This window comes from Melospiza melodia, chromosome 2, assembly GCF_035770615.1.
Source record: "Melospiza melodia melodia isolate bMelMel2 chromosome 2, bMelMel2.pri, whole genome shotgun sequence".
Taxonomy (NCBI): Eukaryota; Metazoa; Chordata; class Aves; order Passeriformes; family Passerellidae; genus Melospiza; species Melospiza melodia.
In genome coordinates, this window is record NC_086195.1 from 28,444,963 (window position 1) to 28,471,001 (window position 26,039).

Genomic DNA, 26,039 nt, shown 5'->3' on the forward strand with positions numbered 1-26,039 from the left:
CTAAAGTGTAGGTAATGCTTTTGTCTTAAAAGTTTCACAAGATGTACTTATTTTATCACTCTAGCAGGAAACTGAGGCTTTTGGTTTAATGAAGCATTTCTTTGAAGTCATGCTGAGTGACTGTGCTGCACATCTGCCTGTCTGCACGGGGCAGGCCATTTCAACTTCCTTTTCTGAGGGAGCACCAAGACAGCTTCATATTCACCAGAACTTCATCAAGTGAAGATGAAAGCAAGGTGGCTTTTCTCTCTCTTTTGTTTGCTCTCAGTGCCCAGTGTCACAGGTAAGAGTGTCAGGGGGACATCTTGACTCAGTTTATGATGGTGGGTGATGAGGGTCAGGTTGGGATTAGTGGGTCTTACTAGGTTGAGCTGTAGCTACTGGCAATGATTTTCTATTTCCTGACAACTTTCTAATAACCCTAGTTATAATGTGCAGCTATTAAGGAGTAAATGCCTTGTGCTGAGCAGATTACTTAATTCAATATGCCTAACCTGCTGGAATAATCACTGGGATGAGCTCACTTGAAGTAGGGGATTGTGTGCTCCTCTCAAATGGGACAAAAGGAAAACTGCTTTCAATGGGAAAATAAAAAATACCTCTCTGTCTCTGTCTTACATACCTGTGTATGCAGAGAGAGGAAGAATTGAAACACTTCAAGGCAAGAGTAAATTGTACAGGTGAAACTTTTTAAACAGATTCTTCCCTTCCTCTTCTCCACCTAGACCCATGTGCTAACATCTAGAGAAACAAGTTTGTCATTCAAGTAAAACACTCAGAAAAGCTGACTAAGGAGGGCTGTACCTTTGTCAGAGGAATTTAAACCAAAAGCAATCTGAGGAAAACCAAGAAAAAGTATAATGTTCACAAAGCCCCACCCTCTCAAAATTTTGACCATGATAAATGCAGGAATATTTATTACCAGCTAGGAGCAACAATTTTGTGGGATCACAGTTTTCAAGTTAAGAAGGGAAAAACTGGATATATTTGACTAGCAGTGAAGGATGCATCTCACAATCTGGCATAGGCTGATCTTTTTTGCACTGAGGCAAACTGGTTCTTAAAAATAATTCATACATGTATTCATAGAAAATAGAAAATCTCAAATGCAAAGAAAGGAATAGAAGCCTCAAAACATATACATGTAAGAAAGAAATAGCAATTACAGAAAAATAGGAGTTGGAGGGGTTTTTCCTCTGAGATGAAACCCTCACTGAAGTCATTCAAAGGTGAAAGTGGAAGCCTCTATGCCCTTTGTGGAGATCAGACACCAAAATGTCTGGGAGTTACTCTAAGAAATTTCAGCTGGAGCACAGGTATGCACTACTGGACACTATTTGATTTTGAAAAATAAAGTCAGCATAAAATGAGATTACTTATTTTGGGATGCTAGCAAAAAGTTAAGAATACTTTTGCACAAAATGTTTTCAGTTAAAATAATCTACTGCACTAGGCTACTAAGATATAATGCAAATTAAAATGTTGTTTCTACATATATAATTTTTTCAACTTATTATAAATTACTCAAGTGGTTCTTCATAGGTGTTCTTTATATGATCCTTAGACCTAAAGCAGCATCAGCATGAATATGAGAGACAAAATCCTGAGTGTCTTTTGCTTGGTAGTCTGATTGCAAGATTGCTAATTGCTTTTCCCTTAACTTTTACTGATGCAAAACTTGTGGTGAAATCAGAGAGCATTTCCTATAATAAGCTCCTTGCACTGACAAAAATAGTTTTAGTAATTTTTCTCACAGCACAAGGCCATGAGACTTGTCATTCAGGCTTATTTTTATTTAACCTCTAACGTCATCACGTCTTTTAGAATAAAAGAAGATGAGCAGAACATGTGCAGCAATGAAACAGCAGAGATTAATGTAGGCCATGGCCATTGAGTAGCTTTGTTCTCCACACATCTAGTCTCCAAGTGTCCATGTCACCCTTCAGTGTACAGGTAACAAATCGGAGCCAGCTCTGTGAGGATGTATCACTCTGCCCTTGTGCCTTCTCTCCATCAAGCCAGAGCTGAGGGTGCACAGTCCCTGCCTGGCTCCTTCCTGGCTGAGCTGGGGGAGTGTGGGGCACACTGCAGCCCCACTGAGAATGCCTGAGCTCAGGTGCCCCAGAGCCATATACCACACAGCCGAGCCAATGTCAAAGCAAAGGAATTGGTATCCAGCTTTTTCAAGGAAAGAAGGTGAGCAGTGGGCACTTGCAGCTGGCAGGACTGCAGGGCAAATTCCCAAAGCAAATATACAGAGATGTTATGCTACAGAGGGAGGATGATAAAATGGAATATAAATGGGGGGCAACAAGTCTGTACCTAAGGACAACCGCACAACTCGTTTTTGTTTTTGTTTTTTTGGACGTGCACATTCTTTTGGAAAAGAACCAGTGTACAGGGGACTTTTTGTGTACAGCTCTATGGAAATGATTGATTACTTTTCTCACTGCAACAACCCCCTCCATAAATTCTTCATCTCCTTGAGTTTGTCAGTGCCCTGCATTCAGAGGGGTTTGGGGACTGCCAGACTCTTACTCATAGGAGGGAGAAAGGGATATAAATCAATTCTACTACAACAGCAGCTAAACCAAGTGGTACAGGCTCCTGCTGAATGCCCCTTCATTCCATCGATCCATTACTCTTTTATATGGTGCACTAAGGACTGCCACCTGCTTTAGGAAATTAACAGAGGAAGAAAACACACACCAGAGCAGCTCACTTTGACACTGAGACAGACACTGGTTTAGGACATTAGCTGTTTAATAACACAGAGAATTGCTTTCTCTGCTGAAGCCACAAAGGCAGTGGGCAGGGGGATGGTGCAGGGAATTAGCCAGTGGGGATAACCCATTTGTTCTTGTAAAAAGAACTGGGGAATAACTGCGTCCAGCTTCTGCTTTATTTATATTACTTGAAAGATTTTCATTTTCACAGAGACCCTCAGAGCTCTCATTTCTCTCCAAGAACTGTGACAGGACCTCCCTGCCATCTTCCAGACACACATGCATTTGCTCTCCCAGTTTTCTCTCTGCAGTCTGTACTGGTTGGAGATTTGCTGGAAGTTGTAGGGTCTTCATAGTTGTCTATGGCTAAGGCACCAAATCAAAGATGGATTAGGAAAAGCTTTGTTTAAACATTACTTGCGCTGAAATCAATCTTGTCTTTTTTTTAAGGCCAGACTGCAGATGTCATTACCCAGACAGAAGTGGTCCACGCTCCACCAGGTATTGACATCACCCTGGTGTGCGTGTTCCCAAAATTGCACAGCACCCACATCATAAAGACACAGTGGTCCAAGACTGACAGCAGCCCCTCTACCAAAATAGCTGTATATCACCCCACCTATGGCACCCATTACTTCAAGTTTTCTGAAGGTTCTGTCCAACTTTTCAGTGTCCTTCAGCACAAGGATACGCTGCAGTGGTGATGACACAGGGTCCTCGTGTTCCACCAATCCAAATGCCATGTCTGAATGCAATTGGTGGGTGCTGCACCTGGAAAATACTACCGTGTCCCTTACTGGGCAGTACGAATGCACTTTTGCTACCTACCCATATGGGACAAAGGCTGCAAAAATTCAACTTGCTGTCAAGGCAGAAGGTAAGTGATTGCAAATGAGATTTTGCTGTTTCCTAGTGAGGTGGGGGAGAATATCAGGATAGATGAACACTTCTTGGTTGGTGATGGTGATTTGTTTGGGATTCACAGTAGTGCCACTGAATGTTGCTTTTACAGTTTCCTATTTACCAGGCATTCTTTAGTTCTTTTTTCCAACTCATTACTAGGAAACCTTAATTGTTTGGTAGAATAAAAAGTTTCATAGTAAAGTAAAAAAAAGGTGGTGAGGTGGGCAGTTTCTGCATTTTCATTTTGGAGAAACATTGTGGAGGAGACTGGATGAGCAGCTCAGGATATGGTGGGACTAAGGATGTTGGATCTTCAAATCATGTGCTGCTGCTGCTGTGGGTGTGCAGCACTGGGCACCAGAAAGAGAAAACACCCTTGTCTGATTGAGGCTGAGGGCTGGCATCTGCAGAACATGCTGAATGTTTGTTCCATGGAAGGATGAGAGTTGCCACTGACACCTTGTGAAGGCTGACCTAGAACAGAGGATAGACAGAGTTAAAGAATAAAGTAGGTATTTATTAAAAGGCCTCAACAAGGTGCCAAGATCCATCTTGGGCAGTATAAGAGCCCAAAAAGGGCTGCAGCCAAGATGAACTCAAAATGGTCACAAAATGGACGACCAGTCACGAGGTCTCACATTTTTATAAGTTTTGGTCCATTTGCATATTCAAGTTAATTGTCCAATTATAGTTTTAGGTTATGAAGTCCCATCCTTCTTGTTCTTCTCTCTTCAGCCCACATTGTTTATGCTCTTGGGCCTGAAACTAATATTGATTGTTCTTGGTCCCAAGCTGGAAAAGGAATTGTTTTGTCTACCTACTCTGTGAAGAAAGTTTACCAAGCCTTAATATGAAGTTCAGAACTACACACTAAAGCAGCACAGAATCTGAAAATTATAAAAGTTAAAACTTAAGGCATCACCACCACCAAAAAGACACTGGAGCAAAGTGGGGAATTGCATAGGAGAATCACAGGAATGGGGATTTGGCTGCTTCTGTCAGGCAAAGGAAGCTGGAAAGCAGTATGACTGCTCTCGGTAAGTAAGCCTCACGGCGCAGTCTGAACTCCAGGAAGGATATTTAAATTATCCTGGTAAAGTAACAAATTTATTTAAATCAGATGAGAATGTATTTGACAACAAATTAAAAAACAGTGGCAACTGTCAGTGTAGCAACTTTGTGAACAGCTATTTGGTGACAGCAGTGAGGGCAAAAGCCCAAACTCCTGTGAAAATGGAACCTGGCATGAGTGTTGAGCAAGTCTGTTGTTGTGCACATGGGGAACTGGATTTGATGACCTCAGAAACCTCTTTCTGACCCAGGTTTCTGCTAACAACTCAAGAAGGATTAAAGTAAACAGCAAATCTGGTACTGCTTTAGTTCAGATCTGCAAGGCCAATGTGCTCACTCTGCATGGGCCCAAGGCTATAGACACAGCAGACATTCAAGAGTTAGGAGCAGGGTGGGTGCAGGTCATTTTAGGGGCATTTTGGTGTGCTCCCACTCTCCTTTTACCTACATCACAAGGCCAGACTGGTAGTCCCCACTCTGGACTATGTTACTCCTGTAGCAATAGGAGGTCCTGTGCAAGACTCATACTCAGGGATGTTTGACACTGATGGCACCTGCATGGCAGTGACTCAAAGAATTTTGGTGCTGTTATCCTGGAGACATATCTGGAGCAACCCTGTGGCACCTGCCTGCCCTGATGAACACACAGAGGCAAAGAGTCAATACCTCTGCCCAGCTCACAGAGGATGGATGTGTTTAAACAGTACATGCTGAATAATTGTGCCAAAGCTGAAGCTGCCACTCTGCCTGCTGTATGGGGGTCTGTTGTGGTAGGCTACCCTTTTGGAATTTCCTTGTGCTCCACAGGGCAGAGGGATCACAGAATCACAGAATCACAGAAATTCTAGGTTGGAAGAGACCTTTAAGATCATTGAGTCCAACACATGTTCTAATACCTCAACTGGGTCATGGCACCAAGTGCCACATCCAGTCTTTTTTTAAACTCTTTGAGGGATGGTGACTCCACCACCTCCCTGGGTAGATGATTCCAGTATTTGACCACTCTTTCTGTGAAAAACTTCCTCCTTAATTCTAGCCTGTATCTCCCTTGGTGTAACTTGAGACTGCGTCCTCTTGTTCTATCTGTTGTTGCCCGGAGAAAGAGACCGACCCCCAGGTCACCACAGCCACACTTCAGGAAGTTGAAGAGAGTGATAAGGTCATCTCTGAGTCTCCTTTTCTCCAGGCTGAACAACCCCAGTTCCCTCAGTCATTCTTCATATGGCTTGTGTTCCAAGCCCCTCACCAGCCTCGTTGCTCTCCTTTCTACACGCTCAAGCATCTCAACGTCCCTCTAAAGTGAGGGGCCCAAAACTGGACGCAATACTCCAGGTGAGGCCTCACCAGTGCCGAGTACAGGGGAAGAATGACCTCCATGCTCCTGCTGGCCACACCATTCCTGATACTGGCCAGGATGCTTTGGGCTTCTTGGCCACCAGGGCACACTGCTGGCTTATGTTCAGCCGACTGTCAACCAGCACCCCCAGGTCCCTTTCCACCTGAGCACTGTCCAGCCACACCATCCCAGCTTATAACGTTGCAGGGGGTTATTGTGGCCAAAGTGCAGGACTCGGCATTTGGACTTATTGAAATTCATCCCATTAGATTCTGCCCATCCATCCAAATGTTCCAAGTCCCTCTGCAAATCCCTCTGTCCCTCTAACAGATCAACACACGTTCCCAGCTTAGTGTCATCTGCAAATTTGCTAATAAAGGACTCTAAACCCTCATCCATGTCATCAATAAAAATATTGAACAGAACTGGCCCCAGCCCAGACCCCTGGGGGACACCCCTGGTGGCTGCCCCCAGCTGCATGCAGCACCATTCACCAGCACTCTCTGGGCCCGGCCATCCAGCCAGTTCCTAACCCAGCACAGAGTGCTCCTGTCCAAGCCATGGGCTGCCAGCTTGTCCAGGAGTGTGCTGTGGGAGACAGTGTCAAAGGCCTTGCTGAAGTCCAAATAAACAACAACAACATCAAAGGGAGTGCAGGGAGGTACAAACTGTGCTGGTAGCCCTCTGAAACCCTCCCATGCTTCTTCTGTTCTTTATGCAAAGTTTCTCACTTTCTAGTACAGCAATTGAGCTAATCAGGTATCGCTTTTCTTCTCCTGCCCTTGGTTGATACAGACAAGCTCAATGCTGTTATTGCTGTCTACAGTTTGGGCAGCCCTTGTTCATATCAGCATCACTGTGACTTTTTTCAGTAACTACAAGATGTAGCAAGCTGTACTACTGATGACTGCTTGCCAGAAAGAACTAAAAAATTGTTTGCCACCTTTTGCAGGTTTGTGTTTTAAGGTAACCATATCTTTTGCAATAAACCACTCTGACTCAAAAGAAGGCAAAAAACCTTAAACCAGCCTATGAGTGAATGGGATGAATAAAGGTGACAGTCTATAATGAAGTACAGTTTTCATTTACATCAAAGAGAAGTGAATCCAGATGCACTCAACTTGTAAAAAGCTCACAGAGCAGCAGGCCTTTGTAGGACAGACAGATACAGAGGACTTTAGCCAACAGGCTGTTAATGGAGATGGGAGTCAGAGATAGGAGGGGGAAGCAAGTAGCTGGGACATGTGACTGTGAGAGTAGGCAGAAGCTGTTTCCAGACTGAACTCTGGGATGACTGCTCATGTCCACGCTTGTACTCTGCACGGCACTTTTGCATGGTGGCTTGTCCCAGCAAAATCTTCTGTACAGTTTTGTTCCTGGAGAAACTATAGATTTGCTTGCTTTGTCCTTTCATTATCCTCTCTGCACTACCCAGCCCTGTTAGGGCTTCTGTGCTCTCTGTCCTGCTGCAAAAGCTGGCTCCCCAGGTCCTTCAGTCTCAGGGACAGTGGAGGGAAGCTGCTTCTGCTGCTGGCTCTCCCAGGCACAGCTCAGGGCACTACCTTTCTTCACATCTCTGTGGCACAGGCTACATGCTGGCACCATTGCTCTGTGCTTGGGTGCCAGGTACAAAGGAAATTTCAGTCACCAAAAAGTCCCCACTGACAAATAACATGGCAGTCTGGGACAGCTGGATATTTTCACTCCCCTCAAGATAAAAAATAAATTAAATACATACCTCTTCTATCTCCACATGCAAGCCAGAGCTACCAGGACAGCAGAGCTGAGGAGTTTTCCTGTGTTGAGTGGCAAGGGAGGATGGCAGGATGTGCCACATCCCTGCCTGCCCCATGGCCAAGGGTCCGAGAGGTCTGTGCTGACCGTGGCCCTCACAGCATCTCCCACCCAGCACCACTGCTCTTCCTGCTTAAATACACACATGCACACTCACAGACCCAACATCTGGATCACAGCAATGCACTGTTCACTGCACCACTCTGGTCAGCCTCCGCAGCTGGATGGAGCCCTGGATTGAGGATAGGTAGGGTAGGAGGTGGAGAAATGGCTTTTGAAATGGATAAGAAAGGAAAGAGTGACAAGTTTGGTGGTAGTGGACAGGTTGGAGAATAACAATAGGAAAAACAGGGCTAGTCTTAACCTAACTGACATGCTGAATAGCTTGCTTAGTGAAAAAAGGATATCTGCAGATATCTTCAGAGAAAAGGAAATAGAGGTGCACAAAATTGATGTGAAGGTTTATTGCCACAGAAAAAAAAAGAATTGTAACATAAAAATTGTAGCTTCCGATTATTCTCAGCTCTGAAAAGAGACATTGTGATTCTGCAGTTAAGAAAAGCTTTTTTAAGAATTGCCAAGAAGTTCTGGTAATGCTGTGAATTGAGTCATGAAACTGCAACTAGAATCAGATGTAGGGTTTTCACTTGAAAAATGTGTCTAGGGGTAATGGTTGAAAATTACAGTTCCCTTCTAAACCAAGAAGTGCCTGTTCCTTGAATAGAAGACTAGTCAGCATTGGTTTTCAAAGCACAATGAACATCATGCTTCTGATTTTCCTCCTTGGGTTTTGTTGTTGTTGTTCCAATGATAAAAGAGAAGAGGCACTACCTGAAGAAAGTGTGGTTAAAGCAGAAATTCCATGCCTTGAGGATGAGACCTCAGAAAATTTGTCCACTTATCCTTTGAAATGGCTAGTGGTAAGTATTTTTCATCTGAGATATAAAGTTCAGAAAGAACTGCAGGGTATTTTTGCAGATTGAAATGAAAATGTTCTACTCCACTGTGTCCTGCTTGCAGAATCTGCTAAAAAACTTATCAGTCATATTGGACTGTGATAATAAAGGGGAAAAGTATAACCATAGAATTGCAAAATATACACTGCAAATAATAACTCTTAAAGAAGCAAAGAGGAAAAATTCCATCTTAATTGCTTTATTGCTTTGAATTTTTCAGGAGCACATAGCAGGTTTAGGGAAAGAGGCTAATATAACAAAACAAAAAGATTTCTTGTATTGGATTTCCAGCGAGTTTTTTTTGTAGTGAAACTTTAGTATCTGAAAAATACATGATTACTGTGTAGGATAGTGAGATAGGCTGCTCTGACATAGAAAAGAAAGGTACTGGCTAATGTTTTTAGTTTTGTGAACCTCTGTGTCACAGAGGCCACTGAAGACATGCAAACCCAGTTATCAGGCTAACCACATGAAAAACTGTTTTAAGCAATTTTCTGTCAGATACGAAGCTTGCTGTATTTTTGTACTTTATCTCACTTTCTGGATATATATTTATATGCATGTTTTAATGCAACCTTTTAGCATTCGTATCAGTGTGTGTGTGGAGATAAGTATCAGTGATCAGTGTCCTTGAGTTTTCCTGTCCATTTAAATATGCTGTCACTGAGAAGCTGTAACTGTTGAGGATTTCCTTGAAGGTGATTTTTAAATAGTTTCGGTTTTTTTAACCTTCTGTCCTGGTTAATTATCTACTTAGATCTCCCTTCCGAAGGTCATTCTTAATATTAAAATTTAAATCATTTTGTAGAAAACACCCTTACCTTTACAATGTCAGTTCTGCCAGTTCCCTCTACAAAGTACCCGAGGAAAGGGGAAAAAAAACCCCCAAATATATGATATTTGAAACCCCAAATATGTGGGTTGCCACACATTGTACAGAGTAAAGCTTGCAAATATGTACTGAGGCACAGACGTCCAGGACATGCTGGTTGTACTTATAACCTGGCTGCCACACAGACAATTAGAGAGATAAATTTTAGTTATTATTATCAAGGTTTTCTACTTAAAATTCTAAAACAGCAAAGTTTTCCTTGAAATTTCAGTCACATTCAACATGTCTGGGATGTTCAGCATAACTTAAAGACTGGTGCAGTGAGAAAGCACCTCTGTTGCTCTCTCTGCAGGCTACAGAGAGCAGAACTCACAGGACAGAGCTATTTACTCCACATTTTATTGTCAAGATGATGACTGCTCTTGGTATTGGAGTTCTGAGAGAGAATATATTTGGAAAAAAACCACCAGATGTTGCAAATGTCCCCTTACTGCTACACAATGTGCAAGGGAAACTTTTCATAGTGGGAATAGAGCTGGTTTACAAAAACATTTCACTGTGTGTGTCTGAACTTCACAATTTTGTTGGTTTTTCTGTACACAGGATGAAAATGGGTGGAAAGAGGAACTTGTGACCAAGGAGCCCTCCTGTCCTGCTGTGTACAGGAACAGCAGCATGCTGTACGGGCAAAAAGTCCTCCTGGGTTTGAACAACACCCTAAAGGTTTTCCTCACCAAAATCACTGATGATGGCAGAGTCTTTTCCTGCCACGTGCTGTACCACCCAGAGAGAGTCCAGAAGAGCAGCACCATTGTGAGAGTATTTGGTAAGTATTATGCCAACTGCCTGCTGCCTTGCACTTGGAAAGGTGACACTCCTGCCTGGTTCTGAAGCCAATAACTTTTGACAGACACTCTGGTTTTTTAAATGTAAACATATTTGCCTTGTCATTTTTTTCAGCTGCAATGACATAAAAAGTTAGCAAATGGTGGAGTTTACTCAATTCTTAGAAGAATTTGAGTCCCTTCCTTCAATTTCTGGCAAGAAAAAATAGTAGGTTCATTGCATATATATCAATCTCCCTATCATGCAGATGGCAAGACTGATATGTAGGCTTATGTTGGGATTCTGTGTGTTACAGGGAAGCACACTGGTCATCAAGATCTCCGTGTCCCAATGACCATGCTGTCTGTGGTCAGGAAATCATAGCTGTAATTTAGTAAGCAGTTTGGAACTACAGTTGTAGCAAAATCACATCCTCAAATGCATGTGACATTCAACTGCTGCCAAAATGAGGAAATGAGTGTCTGGAAATGAGGATCCTGGTGGGGGGGTCTCAAATTGGCCAGGAGTGGCAGAGCCTGTGTACTGCAGACATGTGGGCTGGCATTTCATTTTTTGTAAGCCTTCCCCATCTTTAGTTACTTGCCCTGTCCCATTTCAAATTGCTTAGGAACTGCTCTACTATCACAAAGGTACAACTGAATCAGAAAATTGCTACCCACTTGAAAACCAGGCTTTATTTTCTCTTTAGAGATCAGTTGGTCAGGAAAACATTTCCAAAGCTTTGAAAGTAAATGAGTATTAAACACTGGGCCTGTCAACAGTCCCTTGACTGTAGCTGATGGTCCGAGGAAGTCCACAGCTTGAGGATGGCATGGCCATTTAAGGCTGATGCTCTGAAGTCAAAGGAAAGTTCAACAGGGATCAGCTGAAAAAAGCAAATGTGTCTGAGAGTTGTTGGTCACTGATGTAAAAGGAATAAAAATAGAAGTTAATGATCTGAAACCTCCTCTTTCGTTTGCATGATTCAGACGCTTTTTAAAATCAACATTTCTCATACAGCAACAGTGTTACCTGGGTAATCATTCTAATATACTTGAACTCTCTCTCTTCCATCGCTGCTGATGCTCTTGCCTAGATTTGTGTGTCTCTTACTAAGAGGTTGCTTTATTTACCTTTTTCTTTGTATTACTGAGAAATATGTGCTTAGCTGTGCATGACCCCACATCAAAATATCAGTTCAGCAGTGTAGAGAGGAAACTAGAGGAAACAGCTGCAACCCTTGGTGGTGAACAGTCTGCATTTCCCAGTAAGTGCTGGCTGGCTTTGGACCAGGGTGCTGTGCCTCCAGCCTCTCTCGGAGGGGTCCCAAGGGCAGAACTGGCTCCCTGAGAGCCTTGAGGTTTGCAGTGGGTGCTGAGGAAAGTCTCTCAGATCTCAGCTGAGTAAAGTCCACCACTTGGAGGAAGTGTGCTTTTGTGCTCCTAACCCTTTCGCATCTGAATTTTGCAAGTGAAATAACTATTTTGCATCTTGTCTCACTCTTTCCTGTTACCATTTGCTGAAGTTGTGCCACTTATGATTGCACCATCCCAACTTTTCTCCATGTACTCTCTTGTGCCCTGAGCCAGCCCACATCCCTGCACAGCACTGGCAGAGACACTGCCCAGGATAATCCAGCATTCCCTAGGTGACATCTGGGGACAAAGAGCCCTTTCAGATGGCAGCACCTCTCTTGTTCCTTGCGCTGACTAGAAAGTAAAGAAATTAATATTTGTGTTCTGGCAGTTAGATCCAGCCTCAAATGGGTGGGACAGAAACTAAAGATAGTATATGCATACAAAGTCAACAGCACCTTATGTTAGTTATATCTGTCATTCTGGCCATTAGCAAGGGCACGGCTAGGGAAAAAGGCCAGTGGAAACCTGGGGAGGTTTTCCCATCTTGGCAAGACAGCATCTCCCTTGTCATCCGAATACTCATGCAATTGAATCCCTCAGGTTGGGTGGCTTAAAAGTAGGGCAGGAAGGGCAGGCAGCTATTGCAGCACAGAGCTGAAAGGGACAGGAGGAGGAGAGGGTGCCTGTGGGAAACTCCTCATGCAGGATCCCTCTGAAAAATACTTCAGGCAGAGCTAAACACAGCAGAGGCAGGCCAAGTCTGAGGAGTGCCAAATAGTTTTCCCTCACAGCTGCTTGAGGTGGCCCAATGAGGCTGAGATTTGGACTGGAGAGGATGGAGAAGGTATGAAAAGATCTCTCAAGGAAGTTGAGAGTCTTGGTATGTTGGGAAAAAACGGTCATTCAATCAAGATAGAGGGTGCTTTTGGATCAAAGTACTTTAAAATATTTCTCTTCTAGAAGAGAGTTCTTTTAGATACAAGTTGCTGTGAAAAGGTATGGCCTTTTCATGTGTAACTTTGCCAAATATTGATTTTTCCTTTTTGTAAAAGTTCAGCAGCAGAAACTACTGAACTAAATATTGAATTTCTCCTAGATCCAAAACATTGGTAAATATCCTAGCAAGACAAATGAATGTCAAAGTGTTAACAGGGGCTGATATGTTAATTGGAAAAGATCTATTAGACCATTCAGAGCTATGTGTGAGAGCTGCCTGCCAGAACAGCTACCCCATAAACACATCTGAGAAAGCAGAGGATAGTGCTCAATACAGGTGTGGCAAAGCATGCCTATTCTCATGAAAAAAGCCAAAAGGAAGAGCATGCACTGGACCAGACATCATCTAGCCTCAATAAAATAACTTGGGCAACTTATGCAGCGATTAGAGGATCCAGTTTACGAGACTTTTCCCTGTATCTGAAAAAGTCTGTCTGTCTTCTGCCAGCTCCACTACCATCTGTACAGTTTTGGCAAAGAAGAAAGAATGAATCTTAGGACACTCATTTCCTGATAGGAAGAATCTAAAACCCCTGCCCCACCCCACCCTCCAAAAAAGCAGAAAAACTCAAAACCCAGAAGAGATTTTAAAAAAACAGGAAATTCCACCCAAAAAAAGCCCTGTAAGTCCAGAAAACCATAAGGCCATGACAACTAAATGTAAGTCATGCCCAGGCAGAGTCCATCAGTAACATCAGGCAGAAAAATGGAAATTAAAAATAAAGTCAGGAGGGTCCTTGGTGGATTAGCTGTATAAAACAGGGAAACCTGGATAGTTCACCTCAGGGGAGATTGTAATTAACTGAGGTGGTTCTATATCAATTAACAGGGTAAGAAAAAGAGAAAATTATTTTAATGGTAGATATTAAAGTGAGGTTTAGGTTGGAAAGATAAAGAATTTTGGACCTCCTAAGTAATCCGGTCCAGTTTCAGGGCCAGAAGCCCAATTTACTGAGGCTTCTGAGATTTGTTATACACTAACACAGTTTCAATAGTCCTTACTTAACAAGTCAGTCAAGTCAGTCAATATTGTTCCAAACCAGACATCCCAATGGCTAATTTGGGAATGTAGTATAGGGAGGCTTAGGGTACCTGATAGCTTCTTTCTGGCTGTATATTGTATTGTATATATATATATATATATATATAAACAATCAGCTGTGCCCAGAACCAAAATGCTGCAAAAACAGAAAAAAAACCGGTTTTTTGTTTAATGTGGATGTGGTCATCAGTGCCCTGCTGCTCTGCTGTGAGGCTTCCTCTGGGCTTCCTGGCTAGGCAGGAAGCATCTGTGGGGACACTGTCACACGTCTGTCCAGGCAACAGCATCTGGATAGCTGGCATCCAAAATCAAACATTTGGGGAATGGCTAAAGCCTTTGGAGATACCTTTGGCAAGCACACAGAGGAACCAGGAACTGGGGTATATGTGATTCCATGGGGCCCAGTAAGGGTGGCTCTACTGCCAGAGCTGTGACTGCAGGATGGTTTCAGTTTGTTTCCCCAGCAAAGCCACCCAAGCCTAGTTGAGGTAGGCAGTGAAATGCATCCCAGATCCTGTGGCAATAGTTGCTAATACAGTCTTGTAAACCACTTCCTTGACCTCAAATTGCAGCTGTAATACTTTTATCTTGCTTGATGTGTGGCTGGAGGTAGGATTTAATTCCCACCCTTCTTATGATACAACACTGTTAAGTGTTATTAGAAGCTGTTATTGTTATCTGCAGTGTCCATCTCACTAATACATTTATGTTTGCTTTCCAGCTTACCCTGAGATCTCCATTAGCTTGGAGGAGAGCTCAGCCAGCGTAACGCAGAAGGTGAGCAATTTTGGACAAAGAGTGATGCCTGTGACTGACACCATGCCACTCGAGCAAGGCCAGGCAAGCTGAGCTGAATCAGGCATAGGAGGCATCCACCAAACTGACTGAGCTCACAGGGCTGCAGGGAAGACATTGAGTTAACACAAGGTGCTCACGCCCTTTCCTCTGAGCAACTGCCTCCCCCACAGCAGTGAGCACAAACCAGGGACTTCTAAGGACTTCTCTGCGGTGTGGGCCTCTGTTTCAGTTTTGGTAATGGCAAAACATAAAAGCCTACTGAATTGCACTGGCCATGCTTGGTATAAAACATATTTATGGCTCATATGACTGACTAGTAAGCCTCTCTGGCTATTAGCTACGGTGCTTTGCTTCCTGTTCCATCCCTAAAAGTTAAAACCTTTGATTGGCAAGTATCTCAAATCAAGCAGGTTTTCCTTGGAAACAGAGCCTGTGGGCAGGCAGAACCTTGTACTATCCATAACCACCCACTTCACACAATCCATGTATCAGTTGATTCTGAAAACTGGTATAATTTTCCTGGTGACCTATTTCTGGGTGTGGTGTTGGACATTGTAGGCTTTTGTCTGCACTGTCCTGTTGAACAGAGCAAGGGATGCCTGCTATCACAAGACTGGGCAATAGAAACTCCCCCAAGAGCCTCTGTCTGTTCTTCACCTCCAAACAAACACTGACTTCTTTACTTCGCTTTTCTGCCTTTTTTTGCAGGGCTTAAATCTAGTGAGGATATCAAAATTCTGTTTATTCATAGGAAGAATTGAAAAAAATATTATGACCTAAAAGTGCCTGAAAAATAAGGGAATAATGAAGAGGAAAATAGGAGAAAGCCATTATACTACAAGCTCAGGTGCTGTTTACCATGGCAGGGAAAGAGTTTCAGCTGGATTGTTTCAGTCTTTGTACTGAATGATTGACTTCTGCTGGCTTCATAACATCAAGCTTGCTTCCAACTTAATGTAGGAACCACTTTCTTTGAATGAGGGAACAAGAGAGGTTTGTGCTGCATGAGTAACACATGCTTTTTTCTTCTGTTGAAAAGAACAAGGCCATTTCTCTTATAACAGTGTTTAGTACTTAACAGTGTCATAACCTGCTAAATAAATATACTTGGGAATCTCCAGGCAGCATGAGGATGAGACCTCTCACCCTGCTAGTGCCCAAGCCTTCATCTAGCCTTGACTTTGAGGTCATGCCCATCTATTTTTTGCTGAGAAATTAAACAGAGCACAAATGCAGATCTTTGGAACAATTGGCATAGAACCAGGACTACCGCATCTAAAGTATCCAATTCCTTGTGTCTTCTGGAAATGTTATACATATTCTGTCTGCTACAAAGGTATCCACTTTTTTATATTCAACATATCAGGCTAGGCAGTCTTTTTCATGGGAATTGTCTCTTTCTTTATCTGCCGAATGAAGAGAGGATTTTCATGGCAATGAGAAAGTGTCTTATTCTCATCACACACACTGCACCCATTACTAGTTCCAGTGTTTTTCCATGTGAGTGTTTGTCTCCGGGAGCAGGAGGGTGGGGGTCACTCTGTATCTCTCAAGCCACAGAATAGGACTGGAGGGGGTTGGAGTCCTGACACTCAGGGCAACAGGGTTGTCCCTGGGCTCTCATTCAACAATGCCTGTCTGCAATCAGAAAAATGAGGGAAGTGGGCAAGAAACACAATAAAGAGAAAGCAAGTGCTTCCTTCCAGAGCATTGTCCATACAGGCGTTTGGAAGCTGGCAGCCAGGAGGGAAATGTCAGAGGCTCACCTAACATATCTACGTGTGTGTGTGTGTGTGTGTGTGTGTATTTAACCTAACAACTGCCTTGTGCTGTCCCACAGCCTAATGTGTCATGTGGAAGGCACTTCCCAAGTCAAGCCTCCTGCGGTACATGGACAGAGCAAACCTGACAGAACAGCCTGGAGGTAAAACAACCTGTCCACGGAGAAACAGCACAGCTACAGGAGTGGTTCCCAGGGAAAGCTATGACTCTTCCCCACTTCTGCCCCAGGGAGCCTGTAGGTGTCTATGTGTCTGAAGGGGAGAGCACAAAGGAAACAGCTCTCAAAGGAAACATCTGACAAAAGGCTGTGACCAGAGCCCCTGCCAGGGATGGGAACTATGGTTTGGCATGACCACACCATTCTTGCCAAATATTTGACAGTGTCTCAGCAAAGAAACCTGCAGCTATATGATCCTGCTTTCCAGTACCAATATTTTGCACATCTCTGACTTAGAGTTTGGAGTGTAACAAGAGGGTAATTTCTTATTTCTGTGGTACAAGAAGACTTGCAGGACAGTGAAGATTTCTATGAGTTGAGATCGACACTGATGTTCCAAGGGACCCATAAGACACATAAGACATTCTCATGTGTGTGTCTGTTTCCCTTCCTGGGAAATGAAATGAAGATTATTTCATCAAAAGAAATATTTGTTTCCTTTGGTACATTTTTCTTCAATAGGACACAACTAAAATGTTAAGAACACCAAACACATGTATTCGCTTGTTATTTAAAATACTGAAGAAATGCCAACAGTATAAAAGCTTTATAGTACAAGTTCATCACGCAGTTTGGACTCTATGGCAGGTTTTTTGGCTCAAATATTTGCTCAAGCCTCCGAATGAACTAAGAAACTTCTGCACAAACAGAAGACACTTGTTTGTTTAGGCAGAATCTTGCTGTACTTCCCATACCCAAAAATACTCTAATATAGCCACATGGCACTAGTGAGCTATTATAATGATGTGTTTCTCATGGACCACTCATGGCTCCCTGGGAAAACAAATCCTCAGACTCAGGGATTATACACCTTCAGTTATACACCTTCAGTAAAACATGCAAAAGGCTGCACCTCTGTGGATAGTGGAGAAACTCCCTTATAATCTCTACTGTAAGAATTAGCTACATGATTAGGGAAGTGGGGAGAAATACTGTCCTGTTTCTTTGGTAAAAGCAGGATTCTTGGTGGCACAGTTTTCAGCACCTCTGAGGATGCAGGGTGACTGGTGAGAAGGGCAGACAGATTTCCTTTAGCACCCTCTTGTGCATGTCTCCTCTTACATGCAAATGCATATTTATACCTTTTTTTTTTATTATGTGTGCTCTCTGCTGCACAGACAATACAGCTGAGCTGCTGACCCCTTAGCAGCATCTAGGGGCACATCACCTCTCAGGGCAACTATTTCAGCTCAGCTGGGTTCTCTTGTGGCTGTGTATATTCCTATTGATATGTTTTTCCACAAAGTAAGACTGTAGCAAAAGCCACAGCTTACTCCTCTGTAAACACAGCTTCAGAGAAGAGAGAGATAAATCATAAATTTTTCTCAAAAATTACTCATTTCTTCCAATTTGTAGTTTTCTATAAATGTAGTCCTATCGAAGAGCTGTCAGTTAAAGCTGTGTTCTTGCCAGGAGGCTATGCTAATGCTAAGATAGATCCACTCTGTATAAAAATGTTAAAGTATTTAGATGTGATAGAAAAGAAAGTATTACTTTCATTCTCAGCTATTCCTTCTGTGACGGTGCACAATATGAAACAAGCCCAAACTAAATTTTCAGCCCTTATAACTACTTTTAAGAACTGCTTTAATCTTTCTCTTTTTTCTCCCGTCACAGACAATAAGTCTAATGAAGCCTCAGCTGAAGTTTTTACTACCACGGTTTCAGATGGTAGGATAAATTAGAGAATAAAATAACTTGGGTTGTGTTTGAGGTCTGTTTATAAAGTCCTAAAGCTGTTGTAGCTTTTACTACTCTAAATGGGTAGTAAGGAACCCCTTTCTGCAGCTTTGACTTCAGAGAAAATACTACAAACCAATATTCTGGTGATGTAATCTGTTATAATTAAGACCAAGCGTAATTAAACTCCAGCCTTGAGAGGTACTTAATGTTATTTCTGATGCTTCAGCTGGCCTTTGAATATAGCTCTTTCAGTACTCAACTAATAAGTAAAAATAACAGCCCTCCTAATGGCTCTACCTTCTGTTTAAGCACAGAGCAAAGATCCTCAACATTTTTGCCATGTTAAAGAACTGACATAATGTTTCTTAATTTGTGTAAATTTCATAAATCCTTGCTCTTCCCCTGCAAGTTTGTCGTATTATCATCTTATTGCAGACAGATAAATGTTCAGTCCACACCTCAGGTGAAGCCCTTTGGAAACATCTCTCCTGGAGCAGTTTGCTTTGCTCTGCTCTACATGGGAGTCAGCATATAGCAGGGGGTTACATGAGTTTGCCAGAGAAATGCTGTAAGTAGATGGCAAGAAATAAATATGGGTTTTGTGAAAAACTTTGGCTAGTGCTGGTTGTAGTAGGCCCTGGGGGCTCAGCCAATACCCCACTAGGTGCCAGAAAACCATCCCAGATACTGGGGGACCCTGACAGACAGAGACTTTTTCCTCTGCTGGCTTCTGCAAGGTGAACTCTCAAAGGAAGCCTAGCAGCTCGCATCAGACCACCACCCTTCTTTGCCTTGTACACTCTGCAGAACCCTCTGGGAACCAGGCACATCTCAAAGACCCTCACTGCTCTGGTTTTTAGGCCTGTTGCATCTTTGGTAAGGAATCCTTGATGTCAGCCAGCTACTGTGAAATCCCCGTCAGTGCAGGCAAGGCTCAGCTGAAATGCAAATGAAAGAGCAGCAGTCACAGGAGGTACAAGTATTAGCACAAAAAAGCAGCTGGAGAGTGGATGGTCACCTGCCTATGCTAAGATCCAGTCCCACCTTTGCAACACCATCCAATGCCCTCCAGACATGCCTGACCAGACAGAAGTATTTTCTGGCTGCCTTCCCAGATATATTTTTCTAATGAAGTGTGTGAACTTTAATAGGTCACTTCCTTCACAGACCTTTTTGGGGGGACATTATCCATCCTTCTGGCTTACTTGGGAAGTACTTCACCTCTCCTGCTGGGAAAAAATAGGAAAGAAAACAGACATCTAGGACATATATGCTGCTTGGGCAGGATGGTGTCTCTGCTGAGCTTGCCTGTGTGGTTAACAGTTTTTAATTAGAAGGAATAATTCTCCCTCCTCTTCTCTGAGGACTCAGTGAGCACTTTTCAGTGCAGAGTGTCCCTGAAATTTCCTCTCAGAGTTGCAGCCTCTGAAGTGCCTCACAGATGAAACTGTTCAGGTACCACCACCAGGTCATAAATGTTGTTTCAGCATCTGTGCTAATACAGTGCACCTCTTTTTATGGAATAAACCCATGTGATTCATTTCTGGTTTTTAAGCTGAGGTGCCAGGGGCTCCAAAGTTTTTTCCCCAAAACCTTTGTTTCTCCAGGGATTTCTCAGCACAGTTACTTCAGGCATTTCCTGTTTCTTTCTGGACTACTTGTCTGAGTTGTGCATGGAAAGATTATTTGGAATTTAGATGTGATACACTTTCTTGCTCCTGAACCTTTCAATCACCCACTTTCCTAAAGCAGAATAAAGACCTTTCTCATGCTGAATGTTTGCTTTGATTTGTTATAGACTTCAGTAATTCAACACATCAGCTGTTATGACAGCCTCAGGTAAGGGGCAAAATATTACTTATTCAATATATGTAGGATCTCTACTTTACCACTGCCTAAATGTCATGCACACAGAGTCAGAGGCATGGCAGGCAAAGGTCAGTATGTTCGGGTGCTGACAGCACCAATGTGCTGCTGCTTGGGAAGTTGTGAGCTGTGGGGTTAGCCAAGCAGAGATGTGAAAGAAATCTTGCTAAAACCGCCATGTTAGGACAGAACGTTAAATGGCATGCTGAATGTTATATATAATTCTTACATATTCTTATAAAATTGAATAATTGGCCTATAAAACTGTAAATAAATTTGTCCTATTGGGACAGAGAGGTGCATGTGATAGAAAAGTTAAAGCCATCACTTTTCTTTGACCCAACAGCAGGGCATCATTCCCATTCATCAATTATATAACTAACTCTGTTTTACCAGGGCATGGATATGGATAATTACATAGAACTACCTTCAGCAATTGAGAGGAAAACTCACTAGAGCAGGTGATCTCCTGGGCTGATGTGGCTGTGGCCTGCTGTCATGGATGGTTTCTGGCAAGGCCCTGGTATAGCTGGGGAGCACCACATTTAAGTGCACAATCAAACCACAGCAGTCAAACCAAACCCTGTGTGCAGAAGCACAAATAAGCAATGCCAGCAGCCAGCCAGCAGGAAAGGGTCAGCATTGATAACATCAGCTGCCTTGCAAGTGCCCACTGGAGTTGTGAAATGTGCTTTGAGCATTTAGCCTTAACTCCCACAGCAGGATTTCTGCTGCTCAGTCTGCGTTTACCCAATAGCTACTGCAAGGTCGTCGATCTACGTTGTTTTGTAATTTATAAACATTATTTTCTAAAGAATCTATTGACTAAATGTGATACCGTGTTAACTGTCTTTAGAGCACCAATCGACATCTGTGGCCTCTCTGGATTTCACAAGTCCAGCAAATTTGACTCCTGCTTCCACAACACAAGGTAATCAATTGAATCAAACTGTTTTCTCTATTGCTTCAACAATGTAGAAGGAAGAGACATAAACACAATAACTATCTTACTTTTTTGGAAGCAATACATTTAATGTCCGTTGAAGTTCTTTTCCTAGTGCTTTGTACACTAACCACTAACCAGTGGTTACACTAACCCCTGTCAGTGTAACCACAGTTCAGGAATAAATATATGAGAAAATACTGTCTTGATTTTATCTTTTTTAATGCTCTCTTTAGGATACATTCATTAATTTTGGCAACTGAACAGATATCGAGTGTTATTAGTGTTTACAAAGAAGTTAATTAGTGTTATTATGGTGTTTATGAAGAATACCTACTGTTTTTAGTTAAATATCATACCTAAATAGAACACTGGAGAAAGATACTAAACACAAGGCTTTGGCCTGCCCCAAAAGAGTGCTCTTTGGGAGCTGAATCCCTCAACATAAAGCCCAGGGGCTTGCAGAGGCTTGACTGAGATATGCCAAGGCAGGAACACAGATTGCAGCTGAAACGAAAATTTGCTGCTTCTCAAACTGCCTTCCCCATCCCCAAAAGAGAGACATTTGCCTGGCTGACAGCAGAACACCAAAGCTGCTTGTCCAAGTGGACTGGAAGCCCTTCCATCTCAACAAAAATAATTAATAACAAAGGCTATAAATATACAATGTGAAGAGAGAGGGTTCTCCTTGCTGAATTATACATTTTCCCTGGTTGAGGTGGTGCAAGGTCAAACTTGCAATGTAAGATGGATATGAGCCATTTTTCTTCTGCAAGTAGCCTGGGAAGCAATTGCCTTTTAACCAGTGGTCCCAACATGTGCCAGTTACGGTACGACAGCCCTGGGTTAGAACTTCTCAGGTCTGACTCACTGCTGGTCCTCACACTGGTGACACCAGTGTGCTTAAGATCAGCTTCTTGAGCAAATCCTCTGGGCTGCAGTCAAGACAGGACACCAAGCTCAAACCTTCTGTTTTAGTCTACTGGTTTTGTTCATTTCTGTTATTTGCAAGTGAAAATCTAAGAGACAGCTGAAAATGCATATGAGAGAAGAATGCACATATATAGGCAAGAGGAGGAAGAGGGGGAGCAAAACCAAGGCTGCTAAAACTGTAGCCTGATTTTGCTTAGTTGCCACAACTGCTCCATCACTGAGCCAGAGATGCTTAGGCTTTGAATGATCAGTTAAAGCTGCAGTTCACCTTTGCAGGTTTGTTCAGATGGCTTGATATTTTTCCAAAATGAGACAGTTGTTAAGAAATATGGATTCTTTTTAGTAAATTTGAAATAGTTCTCTTGGGAAAATAAAGGTCTACGTGCTAGCTACCATCTGTCTGTGTTTGAATATCAGATAAATACCTAGCTGAGCTCTAGACACCTTAGCAATTAAAAAATGCTTAAAGGAAAATGTCAAATAAGTTGGTATTTGGTATCAGACATTACAGATGTGACTCTTGTACTATAACTTTTTCCAAACTTCCTTTTGCTAGTTGGGAAAACAGTTCTATTTCACTGGAGCCAGTGACATCCTGTCTAAATTCTGATTTATGTATGTTTGTTCATTGCTCTACTGGTTTCAGGTCAAAACCAGCCAGTACACTCAAGCTCCTGAGGTTCGCATGAAAATAAGATGAAATATAAAAATGCTTCAAATGGTTTTTCTAAGTTTATTTACCTATCTCAGTAAAACTCCTCTTGAGTTTCTAACTTGTGATAAGCTTTCAAACCTGACACAGCTTTGTGTAATGCCTGTGTGAGGAAAGCCAGCATCTCAAGTAACGGGCTACACCTATTTGACCTTGTTAGTCAGAAAGCAGGGAAGAAAGAGGGGAGGAAATGAAAAACAAGTGATATGGTTCCCTACAGCAATTTTTACAAGGCTTTGTGCTTTTCAGCAGGAGCGCTAACTTCTACCACAGAGGCAAAAGGCTACACCAGTGCCACGGCATTCAGCGAGGCTTTGACAACAGCACGTGAGTAGACAACACATCTCCTTTGCTTCACAGGACTGCAGCAAAGGAGTTCTGAAGCCAAAGTGCCAATGTGGCACCAGCTTAATGAATGTTGGGTTGCAAACCTACAGTAATCTGGAGCATCTTGTAAAAACCACAGCAGAAGGCCCTCAGGGGCTCAATTTGTGATGCCTTCTCTCAGAGCACTAGTTCTGTGGTGCTTATTTTCATCTGCTAGTTGAGAGTCACCACATCGCTATGCAAAAATTATTACTAAGCATGGAAAACTTGTGTCTGAGCAGAGGCCAAAGTCATGTGGAGTAACGTGTACCAGATTTTCAATACTTCACAGAAGCAATTTCCCTGTTGAGTTCCACTGAGTTAGAAGATAAAGGCTTGGGTTTCCAAGCTGTCGAGGCTTTGCAGTGGCAAAAGAGGAATGAAAAAACATTTGAGTATCCTGGTTTCATTAGACATATTTATTTTCATAATATTACAATTGAGATAGTTGCTAGGCAAATGTAGTGAGTGCTGAAGAAGGTAGTTTATAGATGAAATAAATTGCCAGAGAAGCTAAATAAAATCACAGAGCAGCAGGGAAATAATGAGATAATGTGAAGTAATACAGGCTGCCTAATAGAACATTGAAAGACAGCCTCATTAAAGATCAATAAATCAATAAAAAACCCCATAGGCTGAACATTTTTTCACTAGTCTTTCCCTTCAGAAAATCTCTGCAGTATAAAGCCCAAAGTTACTTCCTTTTTTAACATCTTGGTTTGCATTTGTGGTTTTGGAAAAAGCAGGACTTGTCAATGTGCTTTTGCATTTCCATGGGAGTTGTCTTTTGGCTGAGGCACAAATGTAGCAGCTGCTTTCCATTTTGTGAATGCATTTTTAGTACCACCCACAACCATGCAGTTATACCACAACCTTGTGACAGCTTCGAATGCTCCACAATTCTGCTCTTGCACAGCTTGCTGGTTGCAATTTTTTCTAAAAGCATGCTGAATTACTCTACTATTTGCAGGGGATACTGTCTGTTGCTCCACTCATCCCCACATCCCCGCCACTGCTTCCCTACACCTGTGCCTGCCTGAACACCAGCTAAGAGATAATGGCCTTGAAGGGTCCTTGGTCCAGCAGCTGTAATTGAGGGCAGTTTCAGAGCACACAGGCACCAGTGAGTGTGCTGAGGCATACACATGAACCCATGTACCCTCCCGGGGCCCCTGGGCTCCTACAACAGTGATTACCATTATCATTGTGGTCTGGGATGCTCTAACATAAGCCATTATGTAAATAGGAATAAATAATGCTCATCAATGTGATGTATACAGCACAGTCCTATCAGATTTCTAAGTGTATATCCTTTTATTTTGTATATAACTTTGTAAAATGCTATGCATTTTACATGTGTGAGATGTGTCATAGCTATTCACTTAAAATCAAACACCTAATAAGCAAGTAGAAAAGAACTGAATTAACATCCAAAAATCTCAGTTTTTAGAGTGCCCTAAAACTACATCTTTTTAATGCACACATACACATACACACACAAACACACACACTTGAACTCTCAATTTCAGTCAAAGCCAGCAAGCATCTCACAATAAAGAGATTTTCTTGGTTTTGTCAGGTTAGTCATTTACATAATTTAAAGCTAGGTTTTTGTCTTGCATTTATAAATCAGCAGTTATATCAGAGACTGTCAGGTTACTCTGTTGTTTCATTTGTTGTGTGCATCAGAGAAAGTCAGAGTCCAAAACAGCCACAGCAGAGCCTAATGAAGTAATCGTGTACAGTTTTGTAAGACAACTGAAGGTCATTATTTCTTTTTATACAAATTTGAATAATTTCACCACTGGATCCCCATATCAGAAGTGCCATGGGAGCTCTGGAAATGCTGTGCCATTGTCTAGATGAGTATTTAACTATTATATCAGAAGCTGTGAATGTAGAGAAGGATAGAAAAAACAGAAATGTGTCCCTTGTGGGGCACAGATGTAAACCATCAGAAGGATGGGAAAAAACTGTCTATAAGCAGATGGTAGACAATTTTTGTGGGTCAGACAGAAAAATCATCTGTGGTTCTTAAGGTTTCTAATTACCATCAATGAGGTAAAGCTCATTATTCTCCCAGACAGCTCTGCTGCTCAAAGCTGCCTCAATGCTAGCTTGCTGGAACATCTTAACTTCCTTCCTTCCTTCCTTCCTTCCTTCCTTCCTTCCTTCCTTCCTTCCTTCCTTCCTTCCTTCCTTCCTTCCTTCCTTCCTTCCTTCCTTCCTTCCTTCCTTCCTTCCTTCCTTCCTTCCTTCCTTCCTTCCTTCCTTCCTTCCTTCCTTCCTTCCTTCCTTCCTTCCTTCCTTCCTTCCTTCCTTCCTTCCTTCCTTCCTTCCTTCCTTCCTTCCTTCCTTCCTTCCTTCCTTCCTTCCTTCCTTCCTTCCTTCCTTCCTTCCTTCCTTCCTTCCTTCCTTCCTTCCTTCCTTCCTTCCTTCCTTCCCTCCCTCCCTCCCTCCCTCCCTCCCTCCCTCCCTCCCTCCCTCCCTCCTCCCTTCCTCTTCCCCCTTTCCTTCCTATAATATTTCTTTTGATAAAAGCACATTTCTTTTATCCAACACCAGGTCACAGGCCAAAAATGTAGGCATCTTGCCAAGTGAATTTTTAGACCCTGATCCTGGAAATTTCTGACTTTGGAATTTTCAGCTGGGTGAATAACAGAGGGTTCAAAACAACCTTCATTTAAAAAAACCCAAAAAAACAAATAAGTAACTAAAAATGTTCTGTGTCCATATCTTTATAATTAACCTGTCCTACAGCATCACAGATCAGACAATTTCAGTTACCAGAGGAAAAGATTTCTTTCCTACCAGCAGCCTGCTGAACAGTACTGGTAAGATGTTATCCTGCATATCCTCTTCTTTCAGCATGCCACTGCATAAGCACGAAACCTGGAGCA

At 42.5% G+C, this 26,039-nt stretch overlaps 1 protein-coding gene across 1 annotated transcript in view; it reads left to right on the top strand.

The window, feature by feature from the left end:
• Positions 1-225: 225 nt before the first annotated feature.
• CD96 (CD96 molecule) overlaps positions 226-26,039 on the top strand; it is a 28,105-nt gene continuing 2,291 nt past the window's right edge. The window contains 14 exon segments of the mRNA XM_063150404.1: positions 226-283; positions 3,177-3,385; positions 3,387-3,603; positions 8,648-8,680; positions 8,683-8,750; positions 10,222-10,444; positions 14,561-14,616; positions 16,478-16,490; positions 16,493-16,561; positions 16,894-17,079; positions 18,254-18,307; positions 21,042-21,116; positions 23,023-23,101; positions 25,885-25,973. Coding sequence (XP_063006474.1) covers positions 226-283; positions 3,177-3,385; positions 3,387-3,603; positions 8,648-8,680; positions 8,683-8,750; positions 10,222-10,444; positions 14,561-14,616; positions 16,478-16,490; positions 16,493-16,561; positions 16,894-17,079; positions 18,254-18,307; positions 21,042-21,116; positions 23,023-23,101; positions 25,885-25,973 — 1,429 coding nt within the window.